At 32.0% G+C, this 27,198-nt stretch overlaps 2 protein-coding genes across 8 annotated transcripts in view; one reads left to right on the forward strand and one right to left on the reverse strand.

Moving 5' to 3' along the window:
* Positions 1 to 6,697: 6,697 nt before the first annotated feature.
* LOC131846649 (uncharacterized) lies at positions 6,698 to 10,548 on the forward strand. Its single transcript, XM_059196007.1, has 6 exons — positions 6,698 to 6,769; positions 6,946 to 7,164; positions 7,510 to 7,577; positions 8,638 to 8,757; positions 9,917 to 9,967; positions 10,348 to 10,548. Exons 2-6 carry the CDS (start codon positions 6,978 to 6,980, stop codon positions 10,432 to 10,434), a joined length of 513 nt encoding a protein of 170 aa, XP_059051990.1. The 5' UTR covers positions 6,698 to 6,769; positions 6,946 to 6,977; the 3' UTR covers positions 10,435 to 10,548.
* Positions 10,549 to 15,487: 4,939 nt separating this feature from the next.
* Positions 15,488 to 27,198, reverse strand: part of LOC131846423 (protein trachealess) — a 202,478-nt gene continuing 190,767 nt past the window's right edge. For 6 of the 7 annotated variants that reach the window (XM_059195710.1, XM_059195709.1, XM_059195713.1 and 3 more), the window contains 5 exons: positions 26,068 to 26,192; positions 23,144 to 23,337; positions 22,408 to 22,517; positions 17,570 to 17,717; positions 15,488 to 17,329 (listed from right to left, as the gene is read on the reverse strand). In XM_059195710.1, coding sequence (XP_059051693.1) covers positions 16,123 to 17,329; positions 17,570 to 17,717; positions 22,408 to 22,517; positions 23,144 to 23,337; positions 26,068 to 26,192 — 1,784 coding nt within the window. In that variant the 3' untranslated portion in view covers positions 15,488 to 16,122. The remainder of the gene's footprint in view (positions 17,330 to 17,569; positions 17,718 to 22,407; positions 22,518 to 23,143; positions 23,338 to 26,067; positions 26,193 to 27,198) is intronic. The other variant, XM_059195711.1, reaches the window with a different exon arrangement.

The raw sequence follows: 27,198 nt of genomic DNA on the forward strand, positions 1-27,198 counted from the left end.
GTCGTGGTAATTAACTTTAAACTGTTAACTGTTTAACAGGTTCATATTTGGCAAAGCTGGGTACGAAGAATGTATAGATTTATAAGTTTGTTGACTTATATTTTAGCGGCTATGATGGGTTCGCTAATATTTATGTATAGAAGAACACATCATCTGTACTTGTAGCAGCAGCAGGAAATGTGAAGAGAAATTAGTTGTGGCAATGTACATATTTATAAATTAGATGGAAAGTTTAGGATATGTACATAATAATTACATTTACAATAATATATTACAAGTAAAGGATTCGGTTTCCGCGTAAATACGAGTAACACTCACACAAACTGACATCATCTAACATTTTATAATAGAATAGTTTGAAATTCCCGCGTCATTAGGTAGGTTTTACCATTTAAATAGAATAGAATAGATAGAATACAATAGAATTCTGGAGACGACAATAAATAAATTTATTAATATTTATTATTAGACTAACTCAGCGTGTGCCACTGACAACCATCTTATTTTCATAATTTAGGGTACGATGGGGCTGTCATATCCAATTAAGACAAGTCAAGAGAATAAAAAAGAATACAGGTTATTTTGATAGGTACTAAATTTATAGTAGACACGCAATGCATTATCTAACCAGCTCGTATCACGTTTTATCAATCAAATCATTCTGTTTTGACGCACTTAGATACATTAAATTGGAGATGATAAAAACGTAGGTAGATGGTAGTTAGGTAGTTAATTTTATTAATTAGCAAATGTATTAAATTCATTATATAAAATGTGATATATTACTTAAATTAATTATTTATGTTTTTATTATTATTTTTTAAGAATTTGTGATATTAAATACACTATCTAAGTAAAAGTTTACAATGTTTTCTATAGATGTAAACGTATTTATGATGTGACGTATTGTGTTGAATCACAATGTAGTTTCTCTTATTTTGTGATTCTTAAATAGTTAAAATACAATAGTATGTATTTCTTATACTGTAGATATCTTATACTATAAATAATGAAATAAATAAACCTGGACAATTAACATAGCGCCATGTAGTCCCAAGGTAAGCTTAAGAGCTTGTGTTATGGGTTCTGTACACTTATATAAATACTTAGATATTTTTTTTGTAAATACATACTTAATATACATAGAAAACACACAACACTTGTATTATTATCTAAAATGTTCATATCGACAAACAATCATACTCTTGAATACAAATGTTTGTGCGTGGAATCTAACCCGCGACCATCGGAAGTAACGCGTCGTGCTAAATCGCTAGACCGCCGAGTCTGTCATACTTATATACACTACACTTTACTACACCTTAATATAAGTATTATGCGTTGTCAATACATATATGTCATATTGTCATGCTATAAAACAAATAAACGTGTCAATCAACGTGACCACTTTGGTATAGGTTTTTAAAATTTGTATGGAAATAAAATTCAGTTATTATTTAATTGCTTTTATTATGCAGTATAAAACAATGAATCGCGCATAAAAAGAATGAGCGTCAATGTAATTAGTATAATTGAAAAAAAAAATTAATTATATTAAGATTTATAATAATTAGTTCAAAATTATTCCCTTCTTTGTCTTATATGTATGATGTTATGTGTCATTATAATAATTGTTGAGTAATCATTAAACATTTATGATAATGTAATGTAAATATTAAAAAATGATGTTTTTACATTATTTTTTAATAAAAATTATTATATTACTTGACTATTTAATGTATAACTGACAGGTATATATACAATAATTTTGTTTGTTTGCAAAAACATTATTTAATGAGATCGATAAGGGTAATCCATGTAAGCGCATTTACGTTTTACAGTTTTTATCATTACTTATCATTGGTATTTTTATCTTTTTACAACATATATATAATACAATGGCAAACAAGTAAAGGGCAAATATGCATAATCTAAGTGTGGGGTCATTGTACCCTAACATACGAGTACCATTGATCGTGGAAGGAATTACATAATTCACCTGTAATTCATTACTTAACTCATTCCCAATCAATTCTCAAATGAAAGGCATTACAAATAACGTTTGCAATTGTGTATTGTATTGATGTTTATAGGTAGTCACCAGAATTTAACTTTATTTTTCTAAAATAAAAGTAGCCTAAGTTACTCATTATTACATCAGCTACCAGGTCCAATCAGACATAGATAAAAATTGTAAAAAAATATATTTATTGTTTTTGTAATGTTACATACAATATAAAAACAAATTATAACATTTTTTACATATTTATATTCATATGTATGTAGTAAAAAAAGGTTATTTCTATATTGCAAACAGACCTTCCAATTTTATTTATATGTATAGATAATAAGTCTTTCGAACTCGAGTTTAATACTAATGTTGTTATTTAGAAAAAAAGAGACTGTTTTGTCCTTTTTCGAGTTATTTTATTTTATGGAACTTTCAGTGGGTTCGTAGGAGATTTAGTTTTTATGAGTAAGAAGATGATGCTGAGAGCTTGTCTACCATAATTATTATTAAAAATTATTTATGAAAAGAAATATGTAAACAATTTTTCTAAGTAAGAGGATGTTGTTGGCAGCTTGTCCACTATTATTTTAATAAAAAGAAGTATTTAAATAAAACAAATATTTATACAAAGAATGGTGGACAAGCTGCCAGCAACATCCCACCATGACTAAGTCACAGAGGGTTTATACAGGTAATTTTTTGGAAGTCATCGGCATGATGGAGGGTGAGAGGACGATGAGAGATGAGATTGAGGTAAGTCGAGCCCATCAAGCACCTAGAGATAACCTAGGACATCTAACTTTCATACTCAGTTAGATGTCCTAATAAATTCGCCCTATGGATTAACGAACCACTACGCGGTCTCCTTTGGTTTGCAAAATGAACTAACTGACCTAATTGAATATGGATATGACGGAGTGGTGAATGTCCACTATCGTCCCGTCAGCGTACACCGTTAGCGCTTGCGCGTCGTTCCATATTCATCCACAAAGAATCGATTACATGTCTAATTCAATAATCTACTATACTTACCTACGTCTTAAATATTGCTAGCAATGTACGATGTCAGTTTGCCCTCCACGCAGTTTCCCTTGGAAACCATCGTGGTAAAATGCTATTTGCTCGAATGGGCTAACCGGCCTGACTTCATGCTCTTTTTATTATTATCTCTTCGTGCCCCGCCACTATATACCGTTAGTGTAGGCGGATGCATTATTCCTGTATCACCCATAAAAAATATCATAATTTGAAAGAAATATACCTAGATGCAACTGTAGTTAGATGGTGTGAATTAGCTACATTAACTATTTACAATGTTGGCGTTTATAGACGGAAGGTCCTTGCTGACTTGTGCTTGTGACCTCCAGTCAGGCGACGGCGCGTTGCATCCACGTTATTACAAACGTGACTGCGGCGGTCATTGGTCACAATTTGGTTGGTATATAGTTTAGTTAATAATTTTTTTCTGTGGTAATACCCAATTTTGGATCATATTAAATGTGTCGAGGAGCTAGCCTTACGCCTTAACTTTAGAAATTTTGTGTACATTCGTATAATTTAGGACAGTCGTAATATTAATAAACAATGAAAGAATTTCACAAATTGGCGAAAATAGATGTTTATTGGCTCCGTAGTTAGTATAGTTTAGTATCTAATGAACAGAATGGCATAAAATATTTTTATAATGTTACATACAAAAAGAGAGAAAATAATATTTTTTTATGTAATTGCAATAGCAATCAACGCTAGCTTGTTATTTGTTTTGCCCATCTTATAGGAAGCGAAAATCATCGCTTATACATGAATAGCATTACGGACAGCGCGTCATGTGACTGACACTCGTGACACCACTCATGCGTTGCCATTCCAGAGGAGAGAGAGAGAGAGAGAGAGATGTTATGATTTTTATCCTGAAATTTCGTTGCCTAGTTGCACCCTACTACGGTAACACAGTTTACAAAACAAGCCGTATGGCGGCTGAAACAGTGACACCGAGATACTCACGCAGACGAGACAATTTTTACCCTACCTGGTACATTTATTTAAGCTTTAAAATAAAAATAATATATGACATATTCTGATATAATATTTCATCTTGAATAAATTAGAAAGCAGTGACTACTTCGTATTTAAGGTAATAATTATTAAATATATTTTTCTATAAAGTATATACATATACCTACCTACTACTTATTTCTATACAATCATTGTATATACCTATCCCCGTTCAATTGTATAACTCAACATAAACAAACAGATCACAACTTTTTATGAGTAACTTTGTAACAATAATATCTATAATTAAATTTAGACATGTTTACCGAAATGACGTTATTTATTACTTAATTTGTATGAGGTTAAATTAGACACTCATCTTACTTTATCCTCATACAAATTAGGTACACCAAAATAAGTTATATTGAATTGTACCTAATTTAACATTAGCAAGCCAAATCTTGAGGTCTTTGGTATTGATATATCCAGTGATATTCTGTTTAATGATTATTTGGAGGACAAGGCTGAAACGGCCTTTAAAAAGTTTGCTGTGCCCGCGGTTTCACACGCATGAAATTTATAGCTTACCTATATGTAAATCTGATGTATAAGCTATATTAGTGTAAAGTTTCATCAAAATCCGTTCAGTAGTTTTTGCGTGAAAGAGTAACAAACCATATAAGTAACCATACTCATAAACTTTCGCGTTTATAAACTTAATAAGAGTATAATTATCAATAATACCTCCGCAATCCTCTGCGAATACGTCGGCCATACTGTTGTATTTTGCCCGCAGTATTGGAACAGATTCGAATTTTAATCACAGTATTAAATATATAGGTATAGCTACTTATATCATAACTCGTACATATTATTATGACGTATGACCTCAAAGGTTCGATTTATGTATGTACCGATTTAGCACACTGCTTCACCAATCGATCTTCTGGTTTTAGCAAGTTTTTATGCTGAAAAACAACATTATGCTGAGCCTATGTAGATGACACATAGACGTAGAGTCATAATATATATTTAAGCATACATATCTACAATATAGAGCAAAATATATATTTTGCTTTCTGTCTGTTCACTTTTCTTCCACATTATTTATTATATTTTTTTATACAGTTAAGTATTTTATTCTATATTTTATTACAGCGGCATTTTATAATGGTACGTATTATTATTGTTTTTGATTGTTAGACATTTAAATTCTTTTGTTATTGTGTGTCCCACGTTATACGCGTTCAATGAATAAATTACATTTTCATTTATTTAACTGACAACATGAACAATTTGTTTGTAACTTTATGTCTACATGTACAATTGTACACGTGTATCTCATACTCAACTCAATTCGGCGGTATCACGTGTCACCGCCACGTGAGGTGCGCACAAGCACCATCGCAGCCCTGGATCTGACCTTCAACTCCTCGTTCAAATGAGCGGACAAACCCGTTTTTACCGCTTTGTGATTGACTAAGCTAGATATAATGTAATACATTTCCGATTATTACGAAAGCAAGAGTAATAAGTAATATTGACGGCTTCGGTGGTTCAGCGGTTTAGCACACCGTCTTACTTATGATGGTCGCGGGTTCGATTCCTCGCACGGCACAATCACTTGTATTCTTAAATACGATTGTTGGTCTGAGTGCTTTATATGTACGTATAAGTATAGTTAATGCGTCTTAACACGAATATATTGTGGTAAATAATTATTCGTGTTACGACCTGATTAACTATATTAATATTAACGTAAACCTATTAAAATTTGCCTACACACAGTAGCGTGCCCGATTTAACGAAGAAATACTCGAATGCTAGTGCAGGCGCACAATTCCAATTACTTAATTCTTGCTTATTTTTAATTACCAGTACCTATTGCCTGATACGCTCCAAACATTGTCAGAACTATAAGAAGATTATAAAGCTACCTGCATTGGTACTTACATAGGTGAGGTGAGAGAATTATTAATAATAGGGACTAGTCACCTCATGTCAGGTCGACATCCACGTGATGTCCCCTGAATATCACTGTGGTTAATTCCAAGTGAATATCCTACGATAGACTAATTGACTTGGTTTTATCATCATATCATTATGCTTTATTGGTGCCCCGACAGCGTATGTCGTTAGCGCAGCCGTGTGCCCCATTTCATTTCAATCATCAAAATAAGTAAGTATTATTTATGTTATCTGTGGTTATTATCCAGGCAACTTCTGTCTCAAGTCGTTTGCTTGCAAACTTCTGTGATATGAATTTCGAATGGCAACTGGCAAATATAAATGTAATTTATATCAATTTGTAAAGCAGTACAAATAATATTTTTATTACATAAATTCTTTTTATAAGATGAAAATATTATTTAACTTATTTTATAGAGATGCATAGTGACATCTGTCTGTAGGTAGAATATTTTATGAACTTGGTTCTCCATTCGACGATAGATGGCAAATTTGTAGACATGTTGCTAACTAAACATGTTTATTTTGGTAAATCATAGGTTAAAATCATTATTTCGATACATTACAAGAAATAACAATAATCTCATAATTTACAAAATTAAATAAATTTACATATTTATATACAAACTGCGTTGTGGAAGTGTACGTTAAAATTTGAAATAAATCGGTAATATCTGACGCTCTTTGTTGTCAATCATATAACTTTGTCATCAGTCCGTCTGTCAGAATCAAAACTTCAGATTGTCAAAATTTTAGTCAACAAGTTTTACCGCTTACGAATTTCTTTAATTTTTGGTACATGTTCTATTTATAATAAACAGTTTAATGTTTGTTTTTATAAAATTACTAATTAGAAACATATTAGGAATATCCACAGCACGTTTCTTAATACAGTTTAAGTTAAAAATAACTTAATAACATTCACTGGAAGAAGGTGTGGCTGTATCTACAATTTAAAATATTAATTTCAGATATAAACTATTGAAGGGAATAAGTAGCGAAAATGCCGGTGTTGGAATCTTGTTGGTCTCCTTGCATCTGGTTTCCGAATGTGAAAACAGGCAGCCGAGCTGTTGCAGTGTATACAGCAGCTATGAGTGTGGTACTCATTACATTTATAGCTTATCAGATGGACGGTGGAGATTCCACGCAGTTATGGAATCCTCTATTTGAAGCTGATGTCAGAGAATGTAAGTTACAAGTACATGATTATATTTCAAGTGTAATTTATTTAAAAATATTGGTTAGTATGATATGGTATTGGTCTAATCCAATGATTCCCAAAGTGGTCTATATCGACCTTTAGGATTCTATGACAAACTGCAAGGTTTTTTTTATATATTTTGTTTACTACAGTCAACATACAGTCAGAGCTTAATTATATTTATACTAATATTATAAATAGAGAGTGTATTTTTGTTGCACAGAAAGTTAAAATACACTGTATCACTGTATCAATTTGATTAGTAAGTAGTGGTGTGTGCGAGACCTGAATATTATAAGATATTAATGTTATATTATCTGTTTAATTCCAGCACTACAAGTTTTTGGAATAATTTTCATAATCATATTTGTGGGTCTCATTGTGTCTTCAATTCTGATGGTAAGTTATCTATTTTTATATGTAATTGAATTGACTAGAAAGTTATAAGCACACCCGATTGTAAACATTCTCTTTTATTAAAGTAACTGTTTACACTGGTGGGGAACCAATGGAAGATGATTAGATGAGCATGAGGTCAGGTCAGTTAGTTCATTTTGACAAATTCACCAGGAACATATTACAATAGATTCCAGGGGAAATAGCGTAAAGGTTGACCTAACATGGTACATAGCTAGCAATGAGTTCATAATCTAAATTACTAACAATCCCATTCTCCTTATTGTAAATATTGTCTATATTTATTTATTTGGCAACTGAAAAAGGTGAGGCTCAAACTTACCTACTGCTCATGCATGAAAACTTTTTAGGCAGTCTATTAATAGAAAAGACCAAATACCAAGTAAAGTAGAAATAACAAAGACTTGATCGCCTTTTTATCATTGCAGTATATATTAAGCATAGCTGTAAGTCTGTATCTATAGTGGTAAAAATACATTTAACAGTTACAGCCAACCATTTTCTCCTAATTAGTCAAGAAACTTTTAATTGTATTATTTTACATTAATTTATGTGAATTTATTCTGATAATATTGTATTAAATTGTTTATTAAAGTTTATTAGTTAGTTAGTTAGTTTATTAAGTAAATTATTTTGTAAATTTTGTAATAATGTGCAAATGAGTGTGCACACCTGTCTATTGATGCTAGTTTTTCCTAGTAACATCATGATAATATCTGTTATTAAATTTTATACACTGTGTACACACAAGCTGCAATTGGTAATAACAATAATAGCCTAGCACCATCTAGTCCCAAGCTCAAGCTAAGCAGACCTTATGTTATAGATATTGGACTATTAATAGAAATACACTGATCAATACAAATAATCATGTTCATGAATACAAATATTTGGATTATGTGAGAGTCAAACCTGCAACCATTGCAAGTTAAGCTGTATAATTGTTTACTGTGCTATTTAGTGATGTGGACATTGAGGATCGACTTTAACAGATAAGGAATATTTAAAAATACTATTATATAAAATAATTTATATGTTTCAGGTGATTGGAATAAACATATGGATGCGAGGTATGTTGCTACCTTGGCTGATCATAATGGGATTCATTATATCTTTCCAACTCATATTTGGATTGTGGCTTCTTGGAGGGTACTATATCTATGTAAGTAACAGTTTATTAATTTTAATTAATGATTCATCTCTGGAACCCCTTGCCACTTCCTATTTGTAGAGTACATCATATTCTATATTTTATAATTAACTAATATCTCATTATCTATCATCTGTCTGTAATTGAATTAAAATTTCCTCTTGTTCTCGTCAATATATGTATAGTATAATTATATATATGTTATTAGTGTGTAAAATATGTTTATTTATAAGTGTTTATTAAATCATATCTAGTAGTATCCTACCTTCTCTGTCCATGTAAATAGTCTCTTCTATACTAGTTTGTCTGTAAGAGATTATAATACACTTTTTAAGGTACTTTTTTTTATTCTGTTTCTTAAAGAGTTATAATGATTATAAAGTATATTAGTAGTATATCATTAGCATGTGCGCAGAAAAACTATTCCAAATGTATTTAATATATACATTTGGAATAGTTTTTCTGCGCAAAACACACATGATAGAATGAATTACTATTAGCAGCACAAGAACACATTAAAAATACCCAATTGGACATTAAAAACTGTCACTTAAAAGAGTTTTTGGAGAGTTTCTTAGCATCCAGAAACTGTTTCTTTTTTTTAATGTTCAATTGGATATTCTTAATGTGTTTTTGTGCTGCTAAGAGTAATTTATTATGACAGGTGTTTTTAATGTATACATATGGATTAGTTTTTCTGCGGACATGCTAATGATATACTACTAACATTAATAGTATTAAAGTCACTATTGTGGCTAATGGCCCTATCGATAGCAAAATCTACAATTCTTGAAGAAACATTGTGCCATTAATTTCATTACATGTGAAATTCTAATTGTGACATAGATTTTTTATATAGTAGTTAGTAATAGTTGATGTAAAAAATACAATAGTAACAACGTAACTGCTGTTAGAAAAACCGAGTTTGATCGTACAAATTTACAAAGTTTGTATGGATACACTATTGTACTAGCTGTAGCTGTATATGTGTAGCTGTAAGCTGTGGGCAACTCCGTATAGGTACCTGAAAATGGTCACGACTGATCAGTTGGTAATCTACTGATTACGGTGATATGTAAAATACGTTAAATTAAGGTGTGCTCGTTGTCAACCGTTACGACGTGTCATGCGACGTTTATCAATTAAAATAATAATATTTTGAATGTTACAGTTGGATGCCACATTTGCTGCCCTTCTAGATTTCTTGTGGATGGCATACAATGTAAGTATTGTGTATGTTTTTTATTTATATACTCTATTGCACTAGATACATAATGTATTTGGTTTTTAAACAAATTTGCTATAATTATTGATATTATAATTACTTTGGATATACTAGCGTAGTTAAGCAGGTATAAGAATCACTAAAATGTTGGTAAATTACTGTCACTTTTAACAAAGCAATAAATATTAGAACAAATAAAGCAATAGATATAAACTAATTAGAAATTAACAACTTCGTAAGTAGCATGGTTAATTGAAAACAATATGAATGCCAATTTTAAGAAAACAAAATATGTATATGCCTTTTACTACTAGTAACTTCATCTAACTTAATATTACGAATTGGAAGCTATAGTATAATTAAATTTTCTTTTCCAGATCTACTGCTGGTTGTGTGTATTTTCTCAATACCAAATAATTCTGGAAATGCAGTCACCAAATATTGAAATACTAGTAGAATATTAGTAGTAAGTTAATTTTAATATTAAGTTACACAAAATGAAGTTTTTATACAATAAAGAACGTTAATATCATTTTTACACTACTTGGCTCCAAAAATGACATCTCAGAAGATCACTATTTTTATACTATAGCTATAGTGGCAATAAAGCATACGGCTTATTTAATGGTAAACGGTTACGGACACCTGAAACACCAGGGGTGTCATGTACCTACGCGTTGCCGACCCTTGAGAAACCTTAATATACAACAAGGGTCAATATATACCGGGATTTAAATTTCAATTACATATAAGCTTTAATAATATAATATATGTATACCTAACTAGGGCCGCGCCCTGTTCTGAGTGAAATTATTATAATACTGTAATAAAAAAAATGCTTCTCGCTGACAATGTAGCGTAATGTAGGCGAAAGAATGACTAAAGATAGACTTTAGTATATTTTTAAGTTTATCTATTACAAATTATTAAAGCATTTGAAATTTGACGTCACGAAATTTAGTACCCTTATCTTCCCCATTGTCACAAATATCATCTTGGGCGACTCCTTTAACCTGTGGCGTGTTGCAAACACGCCACAGCAATGTATTTTTTTTTATTGTAAGGTAAACATAATATAACAACATATATTTTGCCATTGCTTTGGCATTTAATAGGTTTGTAATTTTTTTATAATTCTATTAGTATTTTAGTAAGAAATACTAATAGAAATATTGAAAAATGATTGGTACAAAAATAACAATTATCTGTATTATTTAATTTTATTAAAAATAATTTCTTCTAACTTTTTAGGAAGAAAATTATTGATTTATGCAAACAATTTATTAATTGCCAACTTCGGAATTAGTATTAGTTCATGATTGATTCTTTAAAGTGACGGGGATATTATTATTCTTTATATACCTATATTCTTATTTATTTTTATGTTCACATCACAATGGCACTTGGTCTTAACTGACAATGTTATCAGTAATGTAAGTTTAAGTGTATTAGCATTATAAAATTATTCTACAATATAAATTAATATTATTAAATTATTATTTTAATTATTTTAATAATATCGTAGACAATCACTTAATTCTTTACTGTTATAATTCAATTAATATTAAAAAACACCAGTAGTGTATTTAGAAACGATTGGTAACAAATTTGTGTAATATTACTTTGTTCCAGTTGCACATGTATTCTTTATGTTTATTTAATTATTACAATAACTGTAAGAGTATGAACTGTAATTACAAATAATCTAGACTGAGATATTTAAAGTGCCTAAAACTCTTGTAGGAATATACTTGTCTTATTTTATAGCATTTATTCTTATTAGCACTAATTCTATAATTAAGAGAAATTTGTGTTGTATTTGTAAAATATTTTTTCTTTTATGTTACGTTGATGTGACACAACAGTCCTGTATGATACATGTTAACTGAATGTCTATTAAATATCCTAATGTATTTTTAAAAAAGTTGAATATCTAAATATGTATGACATGTGGTTCGGGATTTGAAGTTTGGATAAAATAGAGAAAATAGTAATTCCAAAAAGGTAAGCGAATTATATGTCTTGATTTTTTGATCATGCATGCATTGATTGTTCAAGCAGTCAGTGAACTGTATGAACAAAATGTAGTAGTAGTAGTTACTAGGTTTCTGACTATTTCTATCTCATTGTAAAGATTCAAATATTTGTGTAATAGGATGTGTTTGACTTCAAAGAGCTTTAGATGTCACCTTACAGCTCCACATCATAGTTATAATTTAATGACTGTCCATGAAGATATAATAAAGTTAACATAAGACTGACAACGTTTTATATTAACCTACAATACATACTAAATTGAATAATATGGACTATCGAGTATAAGTTGGTAAGTTACTGAGCGCCGCGCCGAGTAGTTTTCAGTATTTTTGTACACTAATACAATATTTATATTCCATTATTTAATTTCTTAATTAACACTCTATCTGTCATCACAGGTCATTTATGGTGTAGGCAGAGACTATCAAATACTTTAACTTCATATGACTATATATCACTTGTGTCATCAACTTATATCATACATGAACATCAATTTTTTTTGGTAACTATATATTCTGTATGTTTATGATAATTCTATCTGTTTTTCTAATTATCTGTCTTATTTCGTATTGTATATTTATTGTGTCATATTGTTTCACCATATAAAATTTATACAGGTTTTTTACTAGTTAGCCTTATTAGTTCTGATAAACTGATCTAATTCTCTAAATAGTAATGCCAATAATTGATGTTTGAGTTACTTTATGTCTGAGTGAATTGAGACTTTTTTACTAAACGTTTATATATAATTGTTGGCGAATGACCACTGCAAACGCATGATATGTTTAATAATTTCTATGTTTAGAAATGTTCTTTTTATACGTCATCTATTTTTATACATTACACTTTTTGTTTTACAATAATTCGCAGGCGCATTGTAATATATTATATTATGCAAATCTACTTATTTTCATCATTCAGAAATAGTCCACCGATTGTTACAATAATGCTATTTTAGTATGGCTATATTTTTGGAGTATAATTTTATAAATACACCGCACGTTTACGAACGTTTTAGAACTCAGAATTAGTGATTTAGATTTGTTTAAATCGTTTTCTTTAAAAAAAATTAAGGTAACGTTTACAGTCTTATGGGGAACGCATTCTTGAGCCGTAGCATAAAGATAACTCTGTTTACTATGTGTTCAATATTGTTGTTTATGTTCCATAGGTAGTATGTAATATTTAATGTGGTAACACTTATATTATTTATGCAATTTAAAATTCCGTCCATTTTGTAACTGAATTAAAACGGTATGCTCTAGTTATTTAAATTAGGATATAAGAAGTTGAATGTCGATATTGAATCTCCATTATATTATGTATTTCATGTATAATTTTTCTGATTTTTTACATAACATTCTGTATATTGATCTTTTTTTAATATACTTAGTTTTATACATATTTACTGTTTTTTACTTGTTTGCGATACCTAGTCTAGTTACAAAATTCATGAGTTGAAATATTTCCGACAAGTAATTAGTAGGTCAATTTATATTTTTTTACTCTGTAATGATGAACACCGGTAACAAATAAAATTAATTCGAGAGATGGTCTTAGATAGCTTCACCTACTAGTTTTGCATGTAATAGGAGTGGAAAATTAGCTACTGGTTTATGACAACTATACTATACACGAACAGCACTACGGACATCGCCTCATGTGATGTACTCGGAGTCATCACGCGATGCATTCCTAGAAGACGTAAATTTAAGCTTTTTTATCTTGTCTTTTCATTACATTTTAAATTCTAATTCGTTCATTTAGAATATAAGAGCTACGGTCCAGTCTGTAAAATTAAAATATTGGTATAATAATATCTCAAGACAATTAACATAGCGCAATCTAAACAGAGCTTATGTTATGGGTACTAGACAGAGCTGGCTATTATATCAGTATATGAATACTTCTACTTCTACTTATATATTTTTTGTGTTGTAAATACATACCTACATAATATAACATAGATAAGATCCAGATAGTCACGCTACCTGAAGGGATAGGGTTTATAAAAAAGGAAGATACACAGTAAGCTATGGAGAGTAATTCGGTTAATTGGCAAAAACGAGTATTACTACCACCACTAAAATATAGATTTTTTAGTTATAGGAGAGGCACTCCATGATATAGAATATAAAAAATAAGTATGTAATATCTTATATGTACAGTTATTTAGGCGTCTAGTCCTTGCTATTTATAAGTAACGAGCCACTGATATATTTTTGGAAGAATTTGTGAACATTGTCACATAAATCAACGAACTCAATCGTCAAACAAGTCACAATTCGGATTATACGGCATCCATATTGAATAAGCATTTATAATGAAACAAATATATATATTATTGAAAATTCTTATTTATTCAGAGAAATAAAATTTTCCTTCGTTTTTTGTTCAATACTATAAACTAAAATAAACAAAAAATAGGTATATGGAGAGTTTTAAAGAAATACTGAAAAACAACAGATAATTGAATTACAAGCTTATTTCCAATTTAATAATAATTACATTTTATTACAATTTTAATGATAATTATCTTATTATACGATACGATAACGAAGCCTATAAATTCGAAATGAACAACATTCCACTCGTATTGCACAGATAATGTAGCATAAATATTACCAATTAAGTATGTGTATGTAATATCTAATCGTTTTAATACAAAAATTACTATTCATTTACACAAAACAAAACAAAAATATTGCATTTGGCTTCATATAATATACAACGCTCGTCCAATTGAGTATTTAAATAGGTTGTCATGTAATAAAGGAAATAAAAATAATTTGTAAATTTCAATGTAATCTCGTTTCATAAAATATAACAGCCTAAGTTAAAATTCCGTGTATATGTTTTATACAAGTACATATATGTTTTAAATTACATGTAACAGGTTATGGTACCTATTTTATACTGGGTTTATGGGAATTAATTATTATATACCTACATACATTGAAAATTGGAGATGACGTCTAAATGTGTAAGGCAGATTACTAAAATGTCCACAGCATATAATTGGAAAACTTCGACTTTGATAAAACAATTAAATAAACCTAGGAATCTAACAAATTGTATAGTTATGTACAGTGAAATCTTATTTCGAATAATAAAATAATATACAATACTTATTAGCTACAATTTACAGAAATACGTTGTATATCTATCACCTAAACACAGTCGTGGTACTATTTATGTTACAATAATTTACAATAGCTTAATTTAAAGTGATATGCAATAAGCTATAGATCTAGCTCACGGGCCCACTCACAAATACCTTCAGTTTACTCAAAATAATTTACTTTGTCATATTTTATTGACACTATAATCTAAATTATAATAACAATATACCTATTCATAAATAATAACTTTGCTTTTGACCAAATAACGGTTAAATTAAGAAAAATTCTACATTAGTAAAAATTGTTTACAGCGCATACCTACCATATTTGAATGTCTTTTTAATTATAAAAATCTTGTTACATTGAGTAACGTTCATTGAGCAGAAAATTAAAAGTACTATTTACTTTTAAATATGACAACGTAAATTAAAATACATGTAAGATTTTTTTAAGAAAATTAAATAATGCATAAATTTGTTCTCTATGTCATCCTCATAAGAACAATTTCAAGAATATGGAATGTTTATATGTGCCCAGTATTAAGCTAAGTAGAAATGCATTTTACCGAGCCATAAGCACCGTTATTTTGGCACATTAATTGCTAATAGAGTATATTCATTGGTTAAAAAACAAGGTTTAAGTACTCATGGTGAGATTTCTAAACGCCATATTTATCTAATCAGATTTAGCTATTCGTGTGAGTATTGTAATGTTATAGTCTTTTCATCCGTATACACTTTGCCTTTTACTATAAATTATAAACGGAATTAAACAGATAAAACTGAGAGTTTTCATTAAAATTCTAAAATTTTCAAGTGAATTCATAAAACTGAACAAGTCACGTCAATTCAACGATAACAAAAATACTAAACATAACAACGGTTTTAAAACCCAAATAGTTAATACGGAACAAATATTTGAAACAAACAATTGAACACATGCAACTCCAAGTCTTCCCAATATCCTTTCAATGTTAGTTTACTGTAAACATGGCTATGAGCTGGATGAATACCAATTAGTATTAGGCGGTATAGATTTATCTACATTTTGGTGAGAGTGGGTTGCATGCGCAGTGTGCGCTTGCGGATGATACAGGTGGAATGACGATGGCGGATGGAAGAATTGAGACTGGTCTAATGGCGACGCGTAATCTAACGCGCCAGGAACAGCCGAATATGCATGTGGTTTCAAAGGCAAAGGCGCCTCTCCCAAGTAAGAGTGCCTTAACGCCTCAGAATAAGCACTATTATCATATGGCAGAGCGTATTGCTGCTTGTCCCTAGGAGAGACAGAGCCTGGAGGTGTCATCGCTGAATGGTAATCAGCGTAACCTCCGTAAGCTAAAGAACTTATATCCGTACCTTTATGTCCCAACTGTTCCCCATACCCTGACCCTTCGCTACCGGGTGGCGTTGGTAAAGGTCCAGATTGACCATCACCAGAATAATATCCGCCAGTTCTTCCATCACCCAAAAAGTTACTACGAATAACACTCTCCCTATTTGCATAAAGTTGTCTTAATAGAGCTGATGCTGGCGTTGCTGTGTGATTACCAGGTATTTGCCTATTCAAATGATTTAAATGGTGATTCTGCGTTCCTATCCATTGAATAGTTGACTTCTGTTGCTGCTGTTTGAGTAAAGCATCCGTTGAAAAGTCAGTTGGTCGATGTGATATCTCTTTACCATCTAAAGCAACAGATGGTAAATGTTTGGACATTGCGTTTTCTAAATCTCTAACTGAAGTAGCGTCAGTGGTGCCTTCTGGGATTGCTAAATTTGTTTTGGATATATCCCGTTCAGCAGGTGATATGGCCGCGCCAGGATTGGAAGAAGACTTTCGCCTATCGTCGTCCCTTTCCTCGTCTTCCTCTGTTGTGTGTTTTCGTTTCTTCAGTCTTCTTGCCGGCATTGGTGACGTTCTTTCTGGATTAGTGTGGAGAGGTAATGGTTGGGAATCATTTAGTCTAGTTAAGTGTGTGACGTCGGACGTGGGAACTGGGGCAGTGGATGCCGTGTCTGTGTTTGTTGGTGGTTCAGTTCTTTCAGCAGGATGTCGTGGTGGAGGAGGCGGTGCTCCAGAGCTATCTGTATCAGGTGGACCGTTTTCTGGATCTCCGGTCGCTTCTTCACGTTTCACCCCCTGTACGCTTTCTTCTAATTGGCAGCAATCCATTACCGTGTTTGGGTATTCACGACCACTGTAAAAACAATAATTATCATTGTAGAAAATGGTTTAATAAGCTAATTTGCGTATCGTAGCAATTAGTTACATATTCCCAAGTACTGCTTTATGACTGACTACCCGATATAATTTATTCTTTATATTCATACTATTTCATCGATCACCGCACAAATAAAATGTCCGTATAACCTTTACGCGATATCTTGTTTATTAGCAAATAATATTAAAGTATATGGTAATTTAAATGCATTGTTACCTGATGACATAGTTGACGCAAATAATGTTTTGCTCTTCGGCATTCTTGGAGGAGCAGACGACTGTAGCGCACGTCTGCATCCATGTGTAACCGCCAAGCTTGTTCATTATTCTGTAGTAGTGTGTTAATACTTGACCTTTATTCATTACTGAAACAAGAAAAAAGAACCATAACTACCTGGCTCATAAAGCATATTTTGGGATTAAGACAATGGAACCATATTATCTTATCTATGGAACGTAAAAATACCAGCTTTACAAAAATTGCCTTAGATAAATTTTAGCTTGTCTTTATTGAATATGTGCACATATTATAATTTATTCTTATCTAATTAGTTAATCTAAGTGAATCTAAACATATAAATTTCTGAAATTTAAACTATTTAAAAACAACTTTTATCTCTGCTCGTACTTCGGTGAGTCTGATGTCATTTGATTGGATTACCAATCCTGGTATTTCATTTGGTATACTTAATGATTTGAAGAGAGACACATTTGACATCTTTGATCCCGAAACAAAGAAGGACCGTAAAATAGACAAGTTTTATGTACTAGTCATTCATTTGAATACTTAGACCTCAACTGACTTATTTTTGCAACCGTGACCGGCCAAAAATTTGCATGGCGAGTTATTTTACGTTGATATTATCAGATACAGAGAACGTGCAAAGATGCATGTACAAACCATACGGGTGTGGTTACATGATTACGATTATCCTGATTATGTATTATAATAAATATTTAAAAGGTGCTGCGGTGGCCTTGCGAGGGATACATAACACAATGGTTACTATGATGGATATACAAATGTGATGGTTGATGTACATGTAATAAATAGCCGTCATTATATTCAATATATCGCATACACAAAAGACAAAGCGCTAACACGTGTATTGTGCTACGTGAATCATTAGGACGTACACGGTTTTTGGTTTTGTTTTCGCATTGTTTATTGTTGCCATTTATTGACAATTAAAAATGCGTTTGGCTCGATGCCAAAAAGTGAAACCGATTTCAAGAGTTATTACGTCTATTATATGATATGCACAATGATTCCACGATATTTTTCATATTAGTAAACGACAGTAGCGGTCGCAGATTTTTATTGTAGGTACAAAAGTATCAAAAACATTCGATTGCATCTAGGTATTTATGAAACTTATGATTTACAAGAAAATTATGATCAGTAAGTGGTAACCGTCGCCTAAGAATTACATGATCAGTTATTACATATCACGTTATCCTGTGACGCCCGTGATGCGTTGATTCTTCCGGAGAACTCAAATGTCATGCCTCTTATCTTGTAATTTGATTTTTTTATCTCACCCTTCCAACAAAATATAGTAACCAAGGAAGGTGCTTGCCTGTTGAAATAGATCAGACAGAGACACACGAAGATGACTTTTAAGAAAGTTTACTTCCGTAAAGTGATGATAAATAACTATAATCTATTTACATTCACATTTTAGGGAAATTACTCATCTGTAAGATTATCATGAAAAACGGAATAATATAATAATGAAGTCATTTGTTGATCATATTTATATCTATACTAAGTCGGAAGTCACAACATTTTGTTTTATAACAAATAAAACAGCTCTCGTTAGAAATGTCGCCTATAACTTAATCGTGTACCCGGGCCGCGTATCAGGCTGTAACCAAATTACCCGCTTTCTAACAAAACACCCGGACTTTTATGTTAATACAAACAATTGTTATTCCGCGCTCACAATGTCCATATTTGACCGGCATCTATATAGGCATTGAGCATTTTAAATGCAAACTAATGGTCTCGTAAAGCTATCAACCGCCGGATTGCTAGAGAAAAACCGTATGACGTTCAAATTAAACCGTGATTGGAATTTGTCAGCCATTTTGTTTTGTTGTTATGTGTAGCTCGTGTTGGCGGGGAGTTACGTCAGTTGTGTTATGAATGACAGGATTTATAAATCCATAATAGGTTGTAGGTATTGTGAATGCAAAAGTGATGCTGTTAGTAATTGTCATTGTAATGTTTTCACCTCAGTTTACAGATTTGGATAAAAATTGGCACATAAATAGTATACATGCATCGACAAGTTTTTACTATATATGGACTTTTTTATTTCTCTATCAATAAATTACGAGGAATCTAGAATATATAGCCATCATGACCCACAGTAAAATTACTGTTTTTAAAAAATGCTACCACATATATCAATAATGTTAGACAAATTCAGGAGGTAGTTTCGTAGGTTTTCGCCATATCTCAGTTAACTTATTCAGATCATACATTAAATGGTATGTGAACTGCTAGGTTATGATGAGATGGTATAGAAATTAAAAAAACACCTGCTTATATTATGATAATGTAAGCTGTACATATTTAGGCTGGAGGCAGGATAACGTAATCTATCCTCCGCGTATACCTACTCAAATAGTCTAGTTACTTTTTTAATTATTAGAATGGCAAAAAGCTGACGATTCATTTAAATGGTAAGTGTAACTGTCGCCAATGTACATAGACCGTAAAGCAGATATCATTTCATGACAGCTTGTAGCACTAGTACGTTGCAGTTCCAGAGAACTAAGTTGTCATGCTCATAGCCTGTAATTTCAAAGTAAGCTGAAATAGTAGAGACGGAAACACAAACGACTTTCAATGAAGTCTACTTCTGTGAAAATTCGTTCTAATATCTATCTAACTACTTTACTGATAGGTTTCCCTTTGCGGTCTTTGTTATCTCTGAAAATATTACTTTGTCTCTCTGTATAACAGGTTCATCTACGTCACATTTTGCCTTTCTTGCAAGATTGTTCATTAGAACTCTGCTCTTATTGATCGTATCGTGTAGCGTGATGTTATAATATATAGCCTATGACACTCACAAATACGGGATTGTCTATTGGTAAAAAAAATCTAAATGGATTCAGTGGAGCCAAAGATTACCCCTACAATCTCACAAACTTTAACTCCTTATAATATTAGTATCGATATACCATAAAAATATCTATGTATATAACGAAGAAAACATTCTATAACCAAATGTAATATGCTATCTCAAAGAACATTAAGACACGACATTTCCCACGTCTATAAGGCCAGGGAAAGGAAACCAAAATGATGGTATAAAAATTATTATTCAAATCACAACCGCGCGGAGCCGCGTGGCGTTAGCTCAGGATTGTATTCGACTGACGAATGCGTGGAAAAGTAATAATATCTTACGTATATGATGGTAAGATTACATTATTTGAATAGGGATTTTCCTCCCGATGTCTGCGGTGCCTAACCAGGTAGGTGCAACGTGACTGAGATGTTAATATCCCTGTCAATTTGGTGACTTAGACGGAGATTTAGTTATTGGTATATATTACCAACACTGGTGCCAGTAATTTTATTTACAATTACTATACAATATTCATAAAAGATTTATCAAATACTAATAAAAGGACTGTCGCATTGAAGTATTTTAATGCGTGATAGGACACGGAATGCATATTTTTCTTTTAATAAATTTTAATTTGTCTTACTATTTATGTAAAACCTTATATAAAGTTTATTTTAGGATTGATATTGTTTATCTCTACTGTACTGTTTTTTACTACATTACGCGATAAATGACTGGAGTTTTTCTAAAGACTTTGATTAACAGATATATACACATAACCGAGATTAAATCGTAGAATGCTTTGCAGTGCGAGTAATTCAAGTAGTTAAGAATAGACATGTCTTTGCGACATGATAGGTTGCGAAATAGGCAATTAGTGGGTTGAGTAGCGTCACCTAGGTACCACAGTTTTTAATAGGTATCTGTGTTTGTTGAATTTTCATTAATTATTACTTCATATAAGCTGTATAACGAATTGAATTAATAATTTTAATAAGTCAATCAGTGAATTAGCGGAAAATTATATTTATTTATTTTATCTATTTTTTTATTATAATATTTTTTTTAATTACTCTTTTTTTTAACAACTATCATTGTGAGAAAAAATTTAACTCGATTTAAGATATTTGTCCCGGCATTTGGGTACAAATCTAACTTCTACAACAATAGCTTTCTATCCAAGCAGAATAATACAGCAGTTGGGTAAAAATCTATCTTCAAACACAAAATAAACATTCTCGGGTAGGTATACCTACTATTGAATAAAACAAAGCGTCTAAAGAAAATTACATCGGGACATTGCAAACGAAATTTCCCAGAAAACAAAACGCACTGGACTCATAAATTTTCCTCGTAACGCCTTCAGCTGCCAGCTCTTGACATGGATTTCTAAAGGGTACAAACGGAATACAAATCGCTTGTTGCGACAACTATGAAGGATTTCACCACATAATATTGGGTCATGGGTGGCCGTTACATCGGTCCTCCTTATAGATTGATTGTGCGTGTAAGGTTAATCGATTCATTCACACATGATTATTTTGATAAGTACCTATTAACCTAAACTATGTATTTGCTTCTATTTAGAAACAATAACAAACAAAAACTATTAGAATAAAATAGAATTTGTAACCTTTTAATGTTATATATATCTCTATTATCCTTAAATTACTGAAACTCGTGAAATATAGTAATATGGGTGCGTATTTGGAAAAGCTTATTCTCTATAAATTTTGAACTGCCTGCAACAACCTTTGATTATATTTCAAATTCTTTGTCAATTTTCAGTTGAAGGCTGAGATTAGGCAGTGAAATTACAGGATGTGAGGACATGTCATCTTAGGCTCACAGATAGGCATCGCATGAGTGGTGTCAGTCTCACGTAATGGTTATCATAAGGCAGCCAGCTTGTTTGTCATTTCAATTAACTACAAAAGTGGGTATAGGTACAAATATAGATAATACTCACAATCTACATGGCATTTTCTAAGTTTATTTGCATCTTCTCCATGACAGAGCGCATACAGATTCTTCCCCGTCAGCTCCTCCGCTGTGTACCCGAGTAGCTCTGACACCCTGCTGGTGATAAATAATACCATGTATCAACTTCTTTAGTAAATAAATACAACATCGATAGATTTCAGGTCATAGAACGATTTTGATGTTTTTATAATTTTCCTATTATAGGATGCTATCCAGGCCAAACATGTCAAGTCAAGTCGACCTCCACGGGGCATCCCTTGGATTATCAGATCATTCTGATAAATTTGCGATGATCTTACTGACCTGACTTTGCGCTCATCTATCATCCGCCACTCGTACAGCGCCAACGTATGATGTTAGCTCAAGCAATACATACATACTGCCACGACTATTATTCCAGGCGAGGTAATCAGAGGCATTGTCAACTGTCGATTTTGTGGTGAACGCAACACTAGACATGTCCACATTCTCGTTATTTTTTTAAATCTAATGTGGCAAGGGGCAATCAAAAGTATATGATTACTATCGACTCTCGGATTAATTTTTAGTTTGATATCGGTGTCCCTTACCGGACGGTTCAGTCAAAACTGCAAGGCACATAGTATTTTATATATGTCGGGTAGGTTTAAACTCACAACGTTTTGTATGTACCTATTGAACGTAGTGAACCAAGGGCTACGACACTCTCAATATATATTATATACAATATGAAATCCAAATACCTCGGTTCGCAGTGCGCTATTCTGAAATCAAAATTGATCCTTGTGACGAACATGTCCGATTCCAGCCTTATCTCATGTACTGATGGTGGTGGCAGTGCTATAGCCAGGGCTACCATCCCCAGTAGCACTGTTGGTGACTTCCGGCTGTGCGAGAATGAGTACTGTGGCCGTAGTCTGCACAGCATTAGTACCACCTGGAAAGATAGAGACAGACATTGACGATCTTATATAATTACAATCATATGCGGCAATTGAAGTAAACTGTCTTACACATGACATTGAGATCCTTGAGATGAGAAGAGGATCCTTGAGATCCTTGATGGGAAATATTGACCAATAAATAGGTGCGTAAAAACAAAAGACGTTATGTTCCAGAACAGTGTTTTTCAAACTATGGGTTTCACTAAAGGTTGGATAGTCACGGGCTACAAAAATATATATAAAAAGCGGGCTATAAAATGTATATGCTTCTTATACCGCTTAATGGCACCCCACAACTGAAACACAGCTTAAGAAGCTTGCGGCTGAAATAGGTGAGACTGAGATACCCACGTATATGACTTATTACAGTCTATCTCTGGTAGATACTAAAATAAAGAAAATTACAAAGAAATAAAATTTTAATTATTTCAAATATTTTGTTTGATGTGGCTTATACCTATTCTAAAAGCGGTTTATTGAACCTGTGCACAAAACTTAAAAATGTACAAATTCTAAACACGTTAAAAAGATGCTAATAAAAAAATCTTGTTAAAACTTCGTAAATTCGTCTTCAGTAACGGCAAACACGAAACGTGTTTCATATAAAGGAAGATAACTTTGGGAACGCAAACTTTATTTGTTACTGACAAATTTTCAAAGGCACGTAGTGTATTCAGAGACAATCTGGTAAAGATCAGGTACAAGAAAGATGGTTTAATATCAAATTTTGCCAATAAAATCTGCGCCGCTGGCGAATTCACGGGTCGCACCACACCTAATAATGGCTGTACTAATTGCCACGTCGAATCTCGTACCATTTGTATGAGCCATTTAGATGTAGATAATTCTAATTGTAGATATAAATTTTCGAATTTATGTATGTATACTTAGTTTAATGTTTTAATAAATGTGTATATTTGCTTGTTGTCTTTTTCTGCATATCATAATGTTTCTTTAAGTTTGTATTTATCTATCCAATTTCGGTAATCAATGAAATTAATGCCTATATTTATATAGGTATATAACATACTAGTGGCCAATTGTAACTAGGATTGGTATTGACGGACAGTGATTTTGTATTATATCTACTTAGAGATAAAGAGCAAATCAAAAGAAAATCTTTAATTCGAAGCTACAAAATAATTTGATTACCAAATCTAAACCATTTTTCTTTCTCCCTCTCACACACACACGTCTATAATATACGTTATTAAATTAAAACAAAAATTTTACACCCCACAAATATTCTATTTTAAATTTTATGCGCCTAGTGTAGGGACTAGGTACATTATTTCAAGGCGCTGAAAACATCATCATGTGTTATAGATTTTCACAGTGGTAAGGTAAGAATTATGAGGTTATAGGTTTTCAAATGATTTCGTAATATTAACCAATAATATTTGTTAGTATACAAACTTATGTTTTTATAGATAGCTTATTCCAAATGCTAAAATTTTGTTTGTTTATAACCTACAACACTTGTACTTTCACGATTACGATCACCCGGCATATTATTCTACCCCATAATATGCCATATTGGTTACAATTTTCTAACTGACTTCATTCACTCTCGTCCTCTCATTCATCACTACTACCGCCCGTAGCCTCTCCAAAGAAGTAACACTCTCCAACGTAAACTGTTAGCGAAGGCGGGTCCACCATTCCAGTATCATCGCTTAAAAAAACTCATATCTTGCCATTCCGTAGGACTAAAATATTAAGTTTTAAATACTGTAAATTAACTGCCTTATAACATTTTATATACCTTTCGATCAACTTACAATGCGAGTCACTAGGCGACTAAACAGAAAGTCAAGTACAAAGTTTACCTAGATATAATTTAACTCATTCTTTCTTAAATAAAAAAAAAAAAAACTATTTAATATTTAGAATATATAAAAAATAATACATAACGAATAATATTACATAGGTATATGGCCTGCTTCATGTACTTAACTCATTTCAGATACGTATACAACATAAGAATATTAATATGCATTGCCAATATAATTACTAGACTCTTTCCCTATAGACTATCTAACAACCTTAACCTTATATCTCATTAAACATACTAAATTATCAAAGACTCTTCTTATTGATAACTTTGTTTGTTATGATACCCACCCGCCAGCTACCACTCTCTTCAAATCTTGATGATTCACCGTCCTTGTTTCGTCCAACCTAGATTGAAAATGAAAATTCAGCGTCCATTTATTTCTTTCTCATTTTAAAAATAAAATGTTGAATGAAGCAAATCGTCCACATATTTTCATAGTCACCGTTGAGCAAATTAACACTACGTTTTAAGAGTTGACACTGCCGATATGTGATCGGAAACTAACTTGTATGAAACCAACTGCAGGTTAGTAAACCTATAGGTTGTTTCTTTCGACAATTGTTTTATTCCAAGTGTTGTAGAGATGCTTATAAGTATATAATAATAATATTTTTTTACAAGGGCCACCTGCAATATAAATATATTATATTCCAAAAAACGCAGGAACTACTTAAGACATATAGTTACATAGTTTATATATTTGTATATTAGTACATGTCTTACATTGCTCATATATTTGTATTGCTGATTACTTTTCTCATAAAAACTATGTTTTATACCTATACATGATTATTACTATTTTTATGGTCAAGTTGTAAATATAGTGATGCTATCTGTAATTGAGATTTGGTATATGACAGTCTATTTTTACTTTAGTATTCCTTACCCTATATCCTGATGATTTGAAGTGGCAGCCACGTTTGGTGAGGGTGCTCTTCATTCGGACACAGAAGGCTCGATCCATTCCCCGGTACAACTGGCCGCTTGCTGCTAAACTCATTTGTGATGATACTGTTGAACAAAAACGTGAAATTAGGCACTATTCAGCACATCTTCCGTACATACAACATTTGCATTTTTTGCAAATGCATTAACCACTCTATTAATAAAATTATAACAACAACACTTTATTGGGAACAGAGTAAAAATAAAAAAAATCTGAATGTTAAAAAGAGCATTGCTGCAAAATGCAAAATGCTGTTTTATCACTAGGAATAAGCATTATCTTAGACACATATTAGTGTCTGTAATAGCATAAAATAATAATAATTTAATATTAATTAATAACAATTAAGAAACGTTTACAAATAAATACAGCGATTAGTAAAATGAAAATAATCCTATTAATATTATAAATGCAAAAAATTTTAACGACGACATATGGATATTTTCCACTCTTACATGCAAAATTTACTATATAGATTCGAAAAAATAATAATACAAAGATAGAGCATGTCCTAGATTAATGCATAGGATATTTTTTACCCGAGGCATTTCATGCAGGCACTGCCGCAGAATATAGTTAACACTTAATTTATAATAATATAAATTCGCTTTCCAGTTTGTTGCTTGTTGAGTTTACCGTTGGTCGTGTGATCCTCTGTGAGACTCCGGTTCGCCGTCGAGTCTCCAGAGTGAGCCCCGCAACTGGTGCCCACTTGCGCAAATTGTTGAGAGCGATACAGTGCGTAATCCAGCTACACAAAGTGTACTTTGTCTAGCGAGAGAACGCGCTAGGATTGTAGACCGAATTTGTTGACGCAAATTCGTTGCTGCAATCCACTTGCGACTGTCTTACAGCGTGATCACCTGCCCTTTCAGGGCGGAATTCCCTACCTTTCGGTAGGTTCGTCGTGGGGTTCTAGCCCCCACACCACCCTCTTCCACCCCTCCAGTCCCCTTTCCTAGTACATCACCCTTTCGTGTCGTGATGTCGCAAAGGGGCAAAGCCCACAGGAAACCTCCTGACAGGGGAGCTCCCCGAACTGTTGTGCGTCGGGATTTAAGGAACCCGACC

Source organism: Achroia grisella, unplaced genomic scaffold (assembly GCF_030625045.1).
Source record: "Achroia grisella isolate CSIRO2021 unplaced genomic scaffold, CSIRO_AGI_Agris_v1 utg511, whole genome shotgun sequence".
Lineage (NCBI taxonomy): Eukaryota > Metazoa > Arthropoda > Insecta > Lepidoptera > Pyralidae > Achroia > Achroia grisella.